The sequence below is a fragment of the Mytilus edulis genome, chromosome 6, assembly GCF_963676685.1.
Source record: "Mytilus edulis chromosome 6, xbMytEdul2.2, whole genome shotgun sequence".
Classification (NCBI taxonomy): Eukaryota; Metazoa; Mollusca; class Bivalvia; order Mytilida; family Mytilidae; genus Mytilus; species Mytilus edulis.
The window spans coordinates 43,579,525-43,593,020 of NC_092349.1; the positions used below are offsets into that span (position 1 = coordinate 43,579,525).

The 13,496-nt window shown below is 32.6% G+C and overlaps 1 protein-coding gene across 1 annotated transcript; it reads left to right on the forward strand.

Annotated features, from left to right (window-relative positions):
• On the forward strand, positions 1–12,469 carry LOC139527714 (uncharacterized). Its single transcript, XM_071323339.1, has 4 exons — positions 1–97; positions 5,399–6,234; positions 6,912–6,995; positions 8,797–12,469. Exons 2-4 carry the CDS (start codon positions 5,598–5,600, stop codon positions 11,901–11,903), a joined length of 3,828 nt encoding a protein of 1,275 aa, XP_071179440.1. The 5' UTR covers positions 1–97; positions 5,399–5,597; the 3' UTR covers positions 11,904–12,469.
• The last annotated feature ends 1,027 nt before the right edge of the window (positions 12,470–13,496 follow it).

Genomic DNA, 13,496 nt, shown 5'->3' on the forward strand with positions numbered 1-13,496 from the left:
AAACACTTTGCGATCAAGATCATTCCCATCTTTGCACAGAAATTATGAAAATTTCCACTTGAGTGTTGAAGATTGTCTTTAAAATAGTATAACCATAGTAAGGAAGTTTAAATGTGTTTTGTTTCTTGAACAGGGTTATTGACAATTTCAAATGACAAAAAAAAGTACTGAAAAATTTCTGTTGAAAGGGGGGTGGTTGCCTTTTTTTTTTACATGAGGCTTAAAAAAAGGTCACATAAGACATCACACATATTAAAGCTTTATTTAGAGTCGGTATATTATTACAAGTACAAACATAAGCTCTGAAAAGCTTTTAAAACCGACAGAGCAATGTTCAATAAAACAAAACACAAAATTATCTCATGCACACGTAAATTAAACATATAATTTAAAGCAAGAGTTCATATCAGTACACAGGGTATCCGCTGGCAGTCGGCATTTTAGCAATTTGCGAAAAAATAATAATTGTGGCAATTAAAATTCGTCATTTGCGAAAGAATTTGGCGAAAGATATATATGTATAACAAGTTATAATCATGCATCCATCTTCATGCATTTGATCTTGTTTATTTACTATTTTGGGTTTCTCAGACTTTACCAGATCAGACATTACTCTTAATTCACCTTGCCCTCGTTCAGATTTTGACAGAAGATCAATAATTAACTGATTGCATTTTATAGCTATGGACAACAAAGGACTTATTAATAAAGGTGTTGATTGTATTGTATGACAAAATGATATGTTTAAATGGCGTCTGTCACATGTCACATAAAGGATTTAATATGAGGCAGGCATTACCTGTAAATGGGGACGAAGTCTGTATGAATTAACTTACATTTATATATTTGTTAAGAAAAAGAAACGGAAATACCGTAACGTTTCCGATTTTGGTTCTGTTGTTAGGGATTTTAGTTTTGACGTTATTTAAGTTATGACGTCATATGCAATGTAAACAAAGAAACGCTATCATCGGGTAACGTTATTTCATTTCAAGGAATTATTAAAAATGAAATTGGTATTGCTCGTTCCTTCCTATTTTATACTAGACTGATAAATATATATTTTACTCAAAGTTTCATACAAACGAGACCGGAAAAAGGAAGTACATTGTACATTTCTGCGCAGGTCCGGGATTTCAAAACATGACATAAAAAAAATTGAACGATTTTGAGTTCATTAGTACAATGAAAAATTCGGGAAATTTCCCGAATTTTTTTTTTTATTGAATTTTCTACTGTTATTGGGGACTTCGTCCCCATATTAACCACTTTGTGACGCACATGTTCAAAGCAAATGTTCAACGTCTCCTCTTCTTTTAATGATTGTCCAGAAAAGAAAACTGTTGTTATAATGACATAAAATGTTCAAAAGTAAGAAAAATCTCCGATTTAAACTTTATCCTTTGACTTTAATACAGATAATTGATTTGAGAGAGTACTTTAACGTGTGAGTGAAACCATGTGTTTCAAGCATTATAGTTTTAGTCTCAACTTTTTCATTTACGATGGTCTAGAAAAGAAAACTGTCATTATCAGTCAGGGGACTTATTTGAGTAGCAAATTCGAGGTTTTGTCACAAATTGGGATTTTGTAGTTTTTTCAAAATTTTAAACACTTAGGTTTAAATAAAGTCTTTTAACTAGTAAAATTAAAAATATGAACTTTTTGCTTCTTTTAAGTAGCAAGGTTTATGCCTTTGATGCTATCATTGAGCTGAAAATTCTATTTTAGTTGAAAAAATGCTATAATAATGGCTTTACATAAAGAACTAATAATTTCTTCAAAGATTTTTCACAGCAGTGGGAGTATTTTTCCTGTGAAGTTCAAGGTTTCATCTTTCAGATTATGTAATAAAATTCTACTGTTCCCGATAAAATTTTCACTGTTCGGGGGTGTTGAAATTAGTGGGGGTTATTAACAGAATGATACTTAAAGAAGTGATTTTTGGGAAGGAAATTGAGGTCTGATACTTAAACAAGTGATTTTTATGTCATTATCCTAGATTCAGTACAAGGTCATCACCTGAAATGACCTGGTCATCCTAGACAACACAGATGTTGGTTCTGATTATAAGTTTAGAAACATAATTAGTCCCTGGATCATTATAAAATTAAATCACTTCTTCTAGTGATTAATTTGTACTACTTAAATAGGTGATTATTAAAGAAAGACAACTCTAACTTCCAATCTTTATGGAATAATGTTACTTGAATCAGTGATTTAGAAAATCACTAATCAGTGATTTAGAAAATCACTTGTTTAAGTAAGTCCCCTGACTGATTATGAAGAAATCTATGCTAAAGGTTGGAAGCAACAACCTCTCGAATGAGAGTAACCCTTCATTGTAATGACTACACCTTAAATGAGGGATCAATTTCAAGTGAAAAAAGCTTTTTAGCGTCTGTGTACATGTAAATAACACTTCTTTATACAAAAGGGCACATATTTTTCTTTTGAAGAAACTTTCCCAAAGAACTGGTATTATATGGTCAAAACATGTCCAAGAATTTTGTTATGTTCCAGGACTTGTATCTTCTTTAATATTAAAAGTAAGTCTCTTATAAAAAAGTTGTTCAAAATATAATGAATTTTCTCCCTTTTAAGTTAAATTTTTTTTTTTTAACATTGTTTAAAGTAAATGTTTAGTGTTTAATTATTACAGTGTAGACCATGTAGACTCTTAAGATAAGTTTGTCAAAGCAAAAATATGAAATAGCCTTTCAAGACGTCATTAATCATGTTAATTAAGAATAATTCATGGGGGCTTGAATCGATAGCGAGGGGTAAAATATTGGCATAAAGGGACAACCCATGGTAAAATCACGATATATTCAAGCTCCCATCAATTATTTCGATTCTAAAAGGACAAATACGGCAATTCTTTTGGATCGAAGCGCTCTTGGTGGAGGCAAATATTTGTGGTTCCCATAAATAAATGCACTTTTAAATTGGCGTATTTATATATATCACAATAAGAACGGACCAAACTGAAATATCCTCAAGCGTGTATTTTCCCGTAAAATGCTTATATTCTTACATGTATGTCATCATTCTATGACGTTGGATACTTTATTCGTAAAAAGCATATGACGTGGGAGTACGATCGGAACAGCCTAGGCAATCTATTCATATTTTAACACGGGTCTATACTCAAAGCGTTTGAAGGACGTCATGTTCATTTGATGTTAGAATATTTTGACTAGCTTCAATATAAAAACTATTGATAAGGTATAAAAATAAGAGTTTTATATAAATATGAATTGTAATAGATAATGAATATTAAAATAATATAAAAGGTGGACAAAAAAAATTGTGTCTTTGACAAATATTTGAATAGGCTATCCAATTTTCATTAGATAAGAAAGACATTAATCATGTTGAATTGGAATATTTTTGGATATATATATATATGTCTAAACATTTATATTAAGATTTCATAAAATCGAAAAAAAAAAAGTAATTTATTTATCTCTTTCTGTTAACTCAAATATAACTGATTGATTTCAAAATAGAAAAAAGACACATTCTTATAGATAAAACATTAAACTGCAAAAAATGCTCTTAAATTTGTCTTAAAATCATCAAATTTCCAATATAAGGCATACCTCTCTAACACCTGCTGTCATTTAATGTTGATACATTGTGCTAATACCATTTACCCTGAAACAAATGTATATCACCAAATCCTCCAATGTTCATGATGTTAAGATAAATTATTTATTATTTCATTATGCATGTTATGTGGACGGATCAACATTGGATAAAATGACTTGGGACCAGAATGAACTGATACCTGGATACCCTTCAATTTCAGTTTGATTAAATAAATTTGCCCTAGTTGACCTGTTGTATTTTTTTGGAAAGACCTGTCATAGAACATTGCGACATTAATTAAAAGAATGTGTACTGAAAATTCTGTTAGTCTTGCAGGTTTTATTTGACCTTTGAACTTATTTTCACAATTCATTGCTCATAAGTCTGTTTCTTAGAACTTATAAGCAATAGGTCAACTATTTTTATACGCCCGTCAAAATTTTGACAGGACGTATTATGGTATACAAATGTCCGGCGTCCGTCTGTCTGTCTGTCTATCCGTCTGTCCGGCGTCCACATGTCGCACCGTTACTTGAGAACCGCTTATCCAAATTTCATGAAACTTAATATAATTGTTTCTTATGATGGTCAAACGATCTGTATACTTTTTGGTGATAATAGGATTTAAACTTTTTGAGTTACAGGACTTTATAACTAAAACAGGGGGAGGGTATTTTTCACATGTCGCACTGTATCTCAAAAATAATTTCTGATTATTGCTTTAAACTTAACACACTTCTTAATTATATTAATCCAAAGATCTATATACTTTTTGGTGATGATTCAAAATTTTATTTTAGAGTAATTAAGTTTGTAAAAAAGGGGGATGGTTTTCACATGTCGCGCCATATCTCATAAATGATTTAAGATTTATGATTATTGCTTTAAACTTTACACACTTCTTAATTATATTAATCTGAAGATCAGTATACTTTTTGGTGATGATTCAAATTTTATTTTGGAGTTATTGAATTTTTTGTAAAAAAGAGGAGGGTTTTTACATATTGCATGGTATCTTTAAAAATCATCAATGAGTATTGCTTAAAACTTTACACACTTCTTAATTATATTAATCTAAAGATCTGTATATTTTTTGGTGATGATTCAAAATTTTATCACATGTCGCGCTGTCATGGCTGTATCTCAGAAACTATTTATGATTATTGCATAAAACTTCTCAGACACACAAGACGAAGGGCGTATCATGCACTCATGGCACAGCTGTTTATTAGTGAATGGAATGATTGTTAAGTGAACATGTACTTTTCATTGATTTATCTGACCTTGACCTCATTTTCTTGAATCATGTTAAGTTTATGTGATAGTTGTAGTAAAAAAGGCCTGACATTCCCGGGTGTGCACTCTCTAATTTATTAGGTATACATTAAAAGTGTTTTATCATTTAGTATTTAATACACTCAATTAATAACTGTTGGGATGGAAATAAGGAGCATAGACGACTATATAGTATAGGTTTTTCTCATTTTTGAAGGTCATATGATTGCCTTTAATTGCATGCATCCAATAGTACTTCATTTGAACTTTGGAGGGTAGTTGTCTAATTGGCAATCATACCACATCTTCTTATCTACATATATTTGAATGAATCATTGTGAAAATAAAAACCGCAAAATATCATGGACACATCAGGGGTTTCATTATTTTTCTAGACTGGCGGTACCTTTGAGATTATAGGGAGAACCAATTCACATATATTTAAATACATTTAGAAGAGTCAGAATTCCTGGAAAAATAGCCAAAAAAAACAAACCAATATACAGGACATTTTCATTTTATTTTTCAGGAGAATTGTTTACGCCTCTTACATGATCATTTGTGTCTAACCTGCACATGTTGAGAAAACAGATTTGTGAATGCAAGCAACAAAATTGCCTGAATCCATCTGCTGACTTCCATCGCATGAGATTTATGACAATGCATGAACTTCAAAGCCACATGTTCACATAGTATAAGTTAAAAAAAGAAAAAAAAGAAAGTACAATATGGCTGAAGGAAGTTTCACTGAATCACTATTTCTGAATTCAAGAAAGACAAACTTTGTTAGGTTGGGCTTAGTTGCAGAAAAAGAACTTCCAAATTTACTACGTGAAATCATGTTGAAAAAAGAGCCAGCAGATCTACTTGAGGATCATCTTCAGAAAAACAACTTTTTGACACGTATTTTTAATGAACGTGAATGGGAAATCATTAAAAATGCTTCCACAAGCCAGTATAGTGACTTTGACATACCTCTTATGTACAAGATAATAAGGAATTTAAAGTTAGTTTATGCCCCAGCGGGAGACTGGCACAACAAGATCCCACCAGTTTGGCGTGACACTGGTATCGGAGATGATGTACAACGAATAAGATGGATCTGGAATGACATAATATACATGTACAGAAAAAATGTCAACTTGACAGAAGCTGAATTACAGAATTACTTCTCATTTTTGCATGACATATTTGGTCGACTGGAAGACTTCTTTGAAAAACCAAAACAACTCGTTCAAATATTTAAAATTATACCAACCTGTCAGATTGATCAAGAAACAGAACAAAGATGCTTAAGCTGGGTGAAATATTTGGATGAGAGTGAAAAGGCATTAAATACTGGTGATATTCACAGGGATTACACTGGTTAGTATGAAGGGTCATAATATTTAGCAATTATGACTCTAAACAATTATAAAAATTATCGAAATTCGAATTCGATTTACATTAACCATGTTAATTGATTCGAATTAGTTTATTAAATCACATTCAAATCCTTTTACGTCTGAACCTATATTCCAATGCGAATTGCAATGCACGTCAAATTTGCTTTACTATCCGAACAATGTTAACTTTTAATTCGCATTATCAATTAATTTATTATAATTTAATTCAAATTACAATTTAGAAAGTGTCCACGCATAGTTTAAAACAAATGAAGGCAAATTAACGATTACGCATTTCTAATACAAATTGGAAAATTTGAATGATCTAATTCAAAAATGATTCAAATTGAAAAAAAGAAGAGTGTGTTTAATTAAATCAGAATGAAACGTATGTGTGAACGAGGCGCAAGTGACAGAGTTCGTGAAAAGTGTCAGTCCTAAGGATTTCACCACCAAAATGTTGCATAGGACTGAAACAATTTTAGTATTTTTCAATAGAATTAATAGTGAGGACCAGCATATTTTTTCAAGGACCACCAGGGGAAAAAAGATTTTGCGAACTCTGAAGTAAGCATTTACATCATATACCATCCAATGTAATTATGTATATTATATCTTTTGTGATTTTTAGTGTTTTATTATTATTTTTATTTACAGTTCCTAAGGTAGTACAAGACTTTCAAAGAAAGGTATTCATGCTGCAGTATTCCAGAGAAGAAATAATTCCAGAGAAAAGAAAAGGTATTTATTTGCTGGATTAACTACATGCTAATTAAGGTACCACAATACAAAGATTTTTTTACTTCCAATTACTAACCTTTAAAATGCTGTAACTTTCTTATGAATGCATAAAAAATAATAAAAGAGGTATATATTTAGATAGATAAAAGGATAATCTTTTATATGAATGCAATATTTTCATTATGCGATCATTATGTAATCAATTATTTTGTAATTAGTGGCAAAATCTCGGTCAGTTCACTTGAATGAATTTAACTCTATCATCTCTTTAACTTTACAGAAAATTTTAACGAAATCTTAATCAACACATCATGGGCTTCAAAAGGGTGTCTCAAATTGTCCCTATGGGATTCCATTCTCTCATAAATCTGTAATTTGTGTAAACATCCTAACCACATAAAAGAAGATAATGTTTAATTAGGTGTAAAATTTGTGAAATCTGAGAACCCCTTTTGTAGATAATGGCCATAGGAACAACATATAATAAAATCAACCCTCTAGGAATACACAACAGCCCGGGTGGATTTTGCTTTTTCCACCGTCCCACTGTGGGCAGCCCACTCGTGCCCACCCTAGCTATAATCTCTTTTTTGTAAAAATAGGGATTACAAATGCTTATCTGCCTTTTTCAATTGACTGTACTTGCCAGTCTTTTATTTGAACAAAAGAAATTGCATGCCCACTCCTATGGGTGGGCAGGGTGGACAAGCTAGAAATTTTGCCCACGCAGTGCCCACTCCCACTGTGGACAGGTTGACAAAGCAAAATCCACCTGAGATGTAGTGTACCTATGCAGAAGCTAATTTCATTTGAAAGTGGAAATTTGGTGAAAAATATGTTAGACACAGTTAACATTATAATTGGTTACATAATTGTTGCATAATACGTATTGTGCTACCTTAAATATGGAGGATTGTAAAACACAGTCAAGATACTGTGGATTTTATTTATTCAGTGGATACCAATTTTCATGAATTTCATTGTACATGTAAATGTGAAGCACAAGTTTATATGTTCAACAAATTTCATTTTTATGCCCCACCTATGATAGTAGAGGGGCCATGTTTTCTGGTCTGTGGCTCCGTTCGTTCGTTCGTTCGTCCATACGTTCATCTGTGTGTCCGTTCAGGTTAAAGTTTTTGGTCAAGGTATTTTTGATGAAATTGAAGTCCAATCAACTTGAAACTTAGTACATATGTTCCCTATAGTATAATCTTTCTAATTTTAATGCCAAATTAGATTATTACCCAATTTCACTGTCCATGGAACATGGAAAAGGATGCGAGTGGGGCATTCGTGTACTTTGGACACATTCTTGTTTTTTTATGGTTGTATGTAGACTTTTGGAAAACCATGAAATCAAACATTCAAATATTGAGATAAATGCGAGTGACCTCACTCCATGACAATTGGTACTCCCGATAAATTAAGGATAAAGCGTAAGGATGAGCACATTGACCCCCAAATTTTTTCTTTTGCAATAAATAATGTACTAGTTCAAAAATATTTAATGGTAGTAACAATAAATAACAACAGTATAATTTTTCTATATGCATAATACATGGAATATATTGCAAGAAAATTGTGTATTTGTTACTGTTTGTTGTTGTCATCTATAAATGTTTAATTAAGATCCTGAATAGATGAGTTCCTGTCAACATGTATATTATGATTTGAAAATCTTTCTGTACCAAATTGAAGTGCTTGCAAGGATTATTTTTAGGTTAAATAGATATGGATACATGTATGTGAAAAATAATAAATTCATGCACCTTAGACCTACCTTATTCTCAAATTTCAGATGACATGAAAATGCAGATAGAGAAATGGAGAAGTATAGATGAAAAGTTTGTGTCAACAAAAGCTGCTGATCATGTCATGAAATGTTGTGAAGAAAATTTTTGTGTCACCATAACAGGCAACGCAGGGGTAGGAAAATCATTCATATCACAACATGTAGCTCTTACACTAGAGAAAGGTGGCTACCAGATTATACCAGTTTTAAAACCATCAGACATTATAAACTTCTACCACCCAAATAAATGGCAACTCTTTGTAGTAGATGACATTTGTGGGAAATTTACTGCTAACCAACAACAAATTGAAAATTGGCAACAGATGATACCTGTTATTGAAATAATTATGGCAGGCAAATGGTGTAAAATTATTGCCACATGTAGGTTAAATGTGTTCAAAGATGATAAATTTAACATTCTATCTCCTTTCAAGACTTGTGAATGTAATTTGAACTCCCAAGACTTATGTCTTACATCAGCTGAGAAAGCAAGCATAGCAGGAGCTCATATTGGTACATGTATACAAGATCTAGATGAAATATCTAAATATCATGAGTTCTTTCCCCTTTTATGTAGTTTATATCAGGTAAAAGAAGGTTTAGATGATAAAGAGTCATTTTTCCGAAATCCATTTGAAGTCTATAGAAATGAACTAGACAACATGAGCAGACAAGGGGATGAAGAGAAATATAAAGTATGTGGCCTTGCTTTGTGTGTTCTCTTCAACAACCAATTGAAAGAAACATGGTTTCACAGCTGTAAAGTAACAGACCAACAAAGGCAGATCATGGAAGATACATGTGTAGGCTGTAGATTGAACAAAGAAACATCAAAAGTAGACATAAAAGATGCACTGGAAAAGTTAGAGGGTACATTTGTATGTAAACAAAATGGAGTTTATAGTATCATACATGAAGTACTCTTTGACTGCCTGGATCATTATTTTGGTCGGAGAATGATTGAATGCCTAATAGAGCATGGGGATTGTGATTTCATCAATGAACGTTTCCTGTGGAAGAACTTACCTGACGAGCAGGGGAGTAATATTCAATTACTTATCCAGATACCATATGGTAAATTAGATTTGTTTCTAGAAAGACTTGTACAGGACTGGTCTGTCGGCAAAGTTTTAAATTTGTTTAGCAACAACAATATGAAAGAACAAGAGTTCAGATATCAGTTGCTGCAATACTTAGAACAACTTGAAAAATCGCAACAGATTAAACTGGCCAATACAAAGAATACCGTGACACCAGAAGATGTTTGTGACTTAGATACTTATCCACTGATATGGGCATCTTATTTTGGTTATGGTGATATGGTGAAGTGGTTGTTAGAAAACAAAGTGAATGTTGATCATTGTAGACATGATGGAGTAACTGCTTTGTATATGGCATGCCAAAATGGTCACAATGCTATTGTACAGATGTTATTGGACAAGAAGGCTAATGTCAATCTATATAATGAAGATGGTATGACTCCATTATATATTGCTTGTAAGAATGGTGATTTAGATATCGTCAAGATGTTATTAAAAGAGAATGTTGACGTGAATCTGTATGATAGAGAAGGCAGGACTCCGTTGTTTGTAGCATGTGATGATGGTAATACAGCTATGGTATCTGCAATACTAGAGAAGCATCCGGACGTCAATCTTAGCGATTTTGAAGGAGAAACTCCTCTGAACATAGCATGTTATAAAGGTCATACTGAGGTGACATTGGCATTACTTGAGAAAAATCCTGATGTCAATCTGTGTAATATACTTGGGGACACACCTCTATCCACGGCAAGCGGGGCAGGTCACAATGATATTGCAGCGGCATTACTAAATAAAAACCCTGATGTGAACTTGTGTGATGACACTGGAGGATCAGCCTTGTTTCATGCATGCCAGAAAGGTAACACTGATGTTGTAGCAAATTTATTGAAGAAGAATCCTGAAATTAACCAGTTTGATGAATTCTACAATGAAACCTCATTAATCACTGCATGTGATAAAGGGTTCACTGGTATTGTGGCTTTGTTGCTACAGGAGGAAGATATTGATGTTAATCTATGTAATGAACAAGATAGCGGAAGAAGTCCTTTAGTTTTAGCATGTTGTAATGGTCATACTGATATTGTGCGTTTGTTATTGGAGAAGAACCCCGATATAAATCTTTGTGATGGAGATAGTAAGAGTCCTCTTTTCTTGGCTAGTATTAAAGGCTATACTGATATTGTCAAGATGCTACTGGAAAGCAATCCTGATATAGATTTATGTGATGAAGATGGAGACACCCCCTTGATGATGGCATGCCAGAGTGGTCATCCTGATATTGTATGTATGTTGCTTGAGAAGGATGCTGATGTGAATCTATACGACAGCAGTGGGTCTACATCTTTATATTGGGCATGCCTTGAAGGTCATAGGGAAATAGTCTCTAAACTATTGGAATTTGGTGCAGATGTAAACCATTCTAATGATGAGGGTTTGACACCTCTAATTGCAGCTTGCCAAGGCAACTATAATGAAATAATCCAAATGTTGATAGAACACAAAGCTGACATTAATAAACAAATGTATGATGGGGATAATCCACTTATATCTGCTACCCATAATGGCTACCTAGATGTTGTAGAAGTTCTGCTTACTCATGGTGCGGATGTTAACAGAAGTCTACATAGTAAACACGTCATGACAGAAGCAATACACAACATCGCAAATTTAATTTTAACAAGCGTGAAACGTGAGTGGTATGAGGATGTAATGATGAGTTTTGGTTCCTCAATTACTAAAGAATATGTTACAGAGAAATCAATAGACTATGTATTTGACGTTTTTGCTGGTTCACACCCTCTTCATATTGCCAGTTTCATGGGTCATACAGATATAGCCAGACTCCTCCTTGATCACAAAGCAAATGTCAATGTAAAAAAGAAGGATGAAACTACACCATTATTCTATGCCTGTGAAGTAGGACATGAAGATATTGTAGAGTTGTTGTTAGAAAAAGGTGCCAACCAAAAGATTTGTAGAAAGGACAAAACCTCACCTGTTGACATTGCTACACGAAATGGACATGACTCTATAGTAAAGATGCTAAAGGAAAACAATGGAAATGCTTAATGACATGAAGATCTGTAGACGGACCAAACATGGACATACTGTAACTTTTTCGTGATGATGCTTGAAGGAAAATGGAGAACAAAAATTTATGGAGTAGAAATGTTCACAATTGCTGAGATCACTATTTGTTTTTAATGGCGGGATGTTGTTGATCTATTTTGAGTTTTCTGTATTGTGGATTATTGGTTTTGTCTTTTTAAATATTTGCATGTGTTCCTGATCTTGTCTGTCTTTTTTCAAATTAGGACTATTTGTTGACCCTTGTGTTCTTGCCTGTAATACATTTGGTGCTACTCAATTTTTATTCTACCATTCTTTTTTGAACATGTTCATGTCTGTTCTCCATTTCTCTTTTTTTTAAATAGTAAAATACTATTGCGCTTTTTTCATTGTAATTACACTTCATATTTGTATATTTCCTTTTCATTTGTTCATTTTGCACTTGTAAAATTATGTTTATAAAAACTCATGAAACATAGCATGCTTATAAGTTTGTACAACATGCAATTCATCTTTCATCTTTGCAAAACCAATCTATGAGGGAAAAAAATAAAAGACCAAAAAAATATGAAGTTAAATGAGCATTTATTATTGAGGACCAAAAATTTACAGTTACAGTATATTTAACATGTACATTTGAATATGCATTCATCATTGTAACATATATAATTAACTAGTTTTACCTATGAAAACTTGTATTCTATTCCACTGCCCTTGTTTCCAGTTGCTTATATACATGTATTTACAAATAACTGTACTTTTTATATACTGACATTTAAAAATATTGTGTATTTTCTGTGGAGCAGGAATTTGCCACTCCACTGAGTTGATTTTGTATTTTCAACAGATATTGTTGCCAAATCAATGGTTTTTCCAAACAATTTGTTTTGTCTTTTTTTAAATTTTGGCATTGATTCTTGTTGTTGTTTGTATGTCTATAAAGTATGATTTTGTTTTTTTATACGACCGCAAAAATTTTAATTTTTTGGTCGTATATTGCTATCACGTTGGCGTCGTCGTCGTCGTCGTCGTTGTCCGAATACTTTTAGTTTTCGCACTCTAACTTTAGTAAAAGTGAATAGAAATCAATGAAATTTTAACACAAGGTTTATGACCACAAAAGGAAGGTTGGGATTGATTTTGGGAGTTTTGGTCCCAACATTTTAGGAATAAGGGGCCAAAAAGGGCCCAAATAAGCATTTTCTTGGTTTTCGCACTATAACTTTAGTTTAAGTTAATAGAAATCTATGAAATTTTGACACAAGGTTTATGACCACAAAAGGAAGGTTGGGATTGATTTTGGGTGTTTTGGTTCCAACAGCTTAGGAATTAAGGGCCAAAAAAGGGCCCAAATAAGCATTATTCTTGGTTTTCGCACAATAACTTTAGTATAAGTAAATAGAAATCAATGAAATTTTAACACAAGGTTTATGACCACAAAAGGAAGGTTGGGATTGATTTTTGGAGTTGAGGTCACAACAGTTTATGAATTAGGGGCCAAAAAGGGGCCCAAATAAGCATTATTTTTTGGGTTTGATTTTGGGAGTTTTGGTCCTAACAGTTTAGGAATAAGGGGCCCAAAGGGTCCAAAAT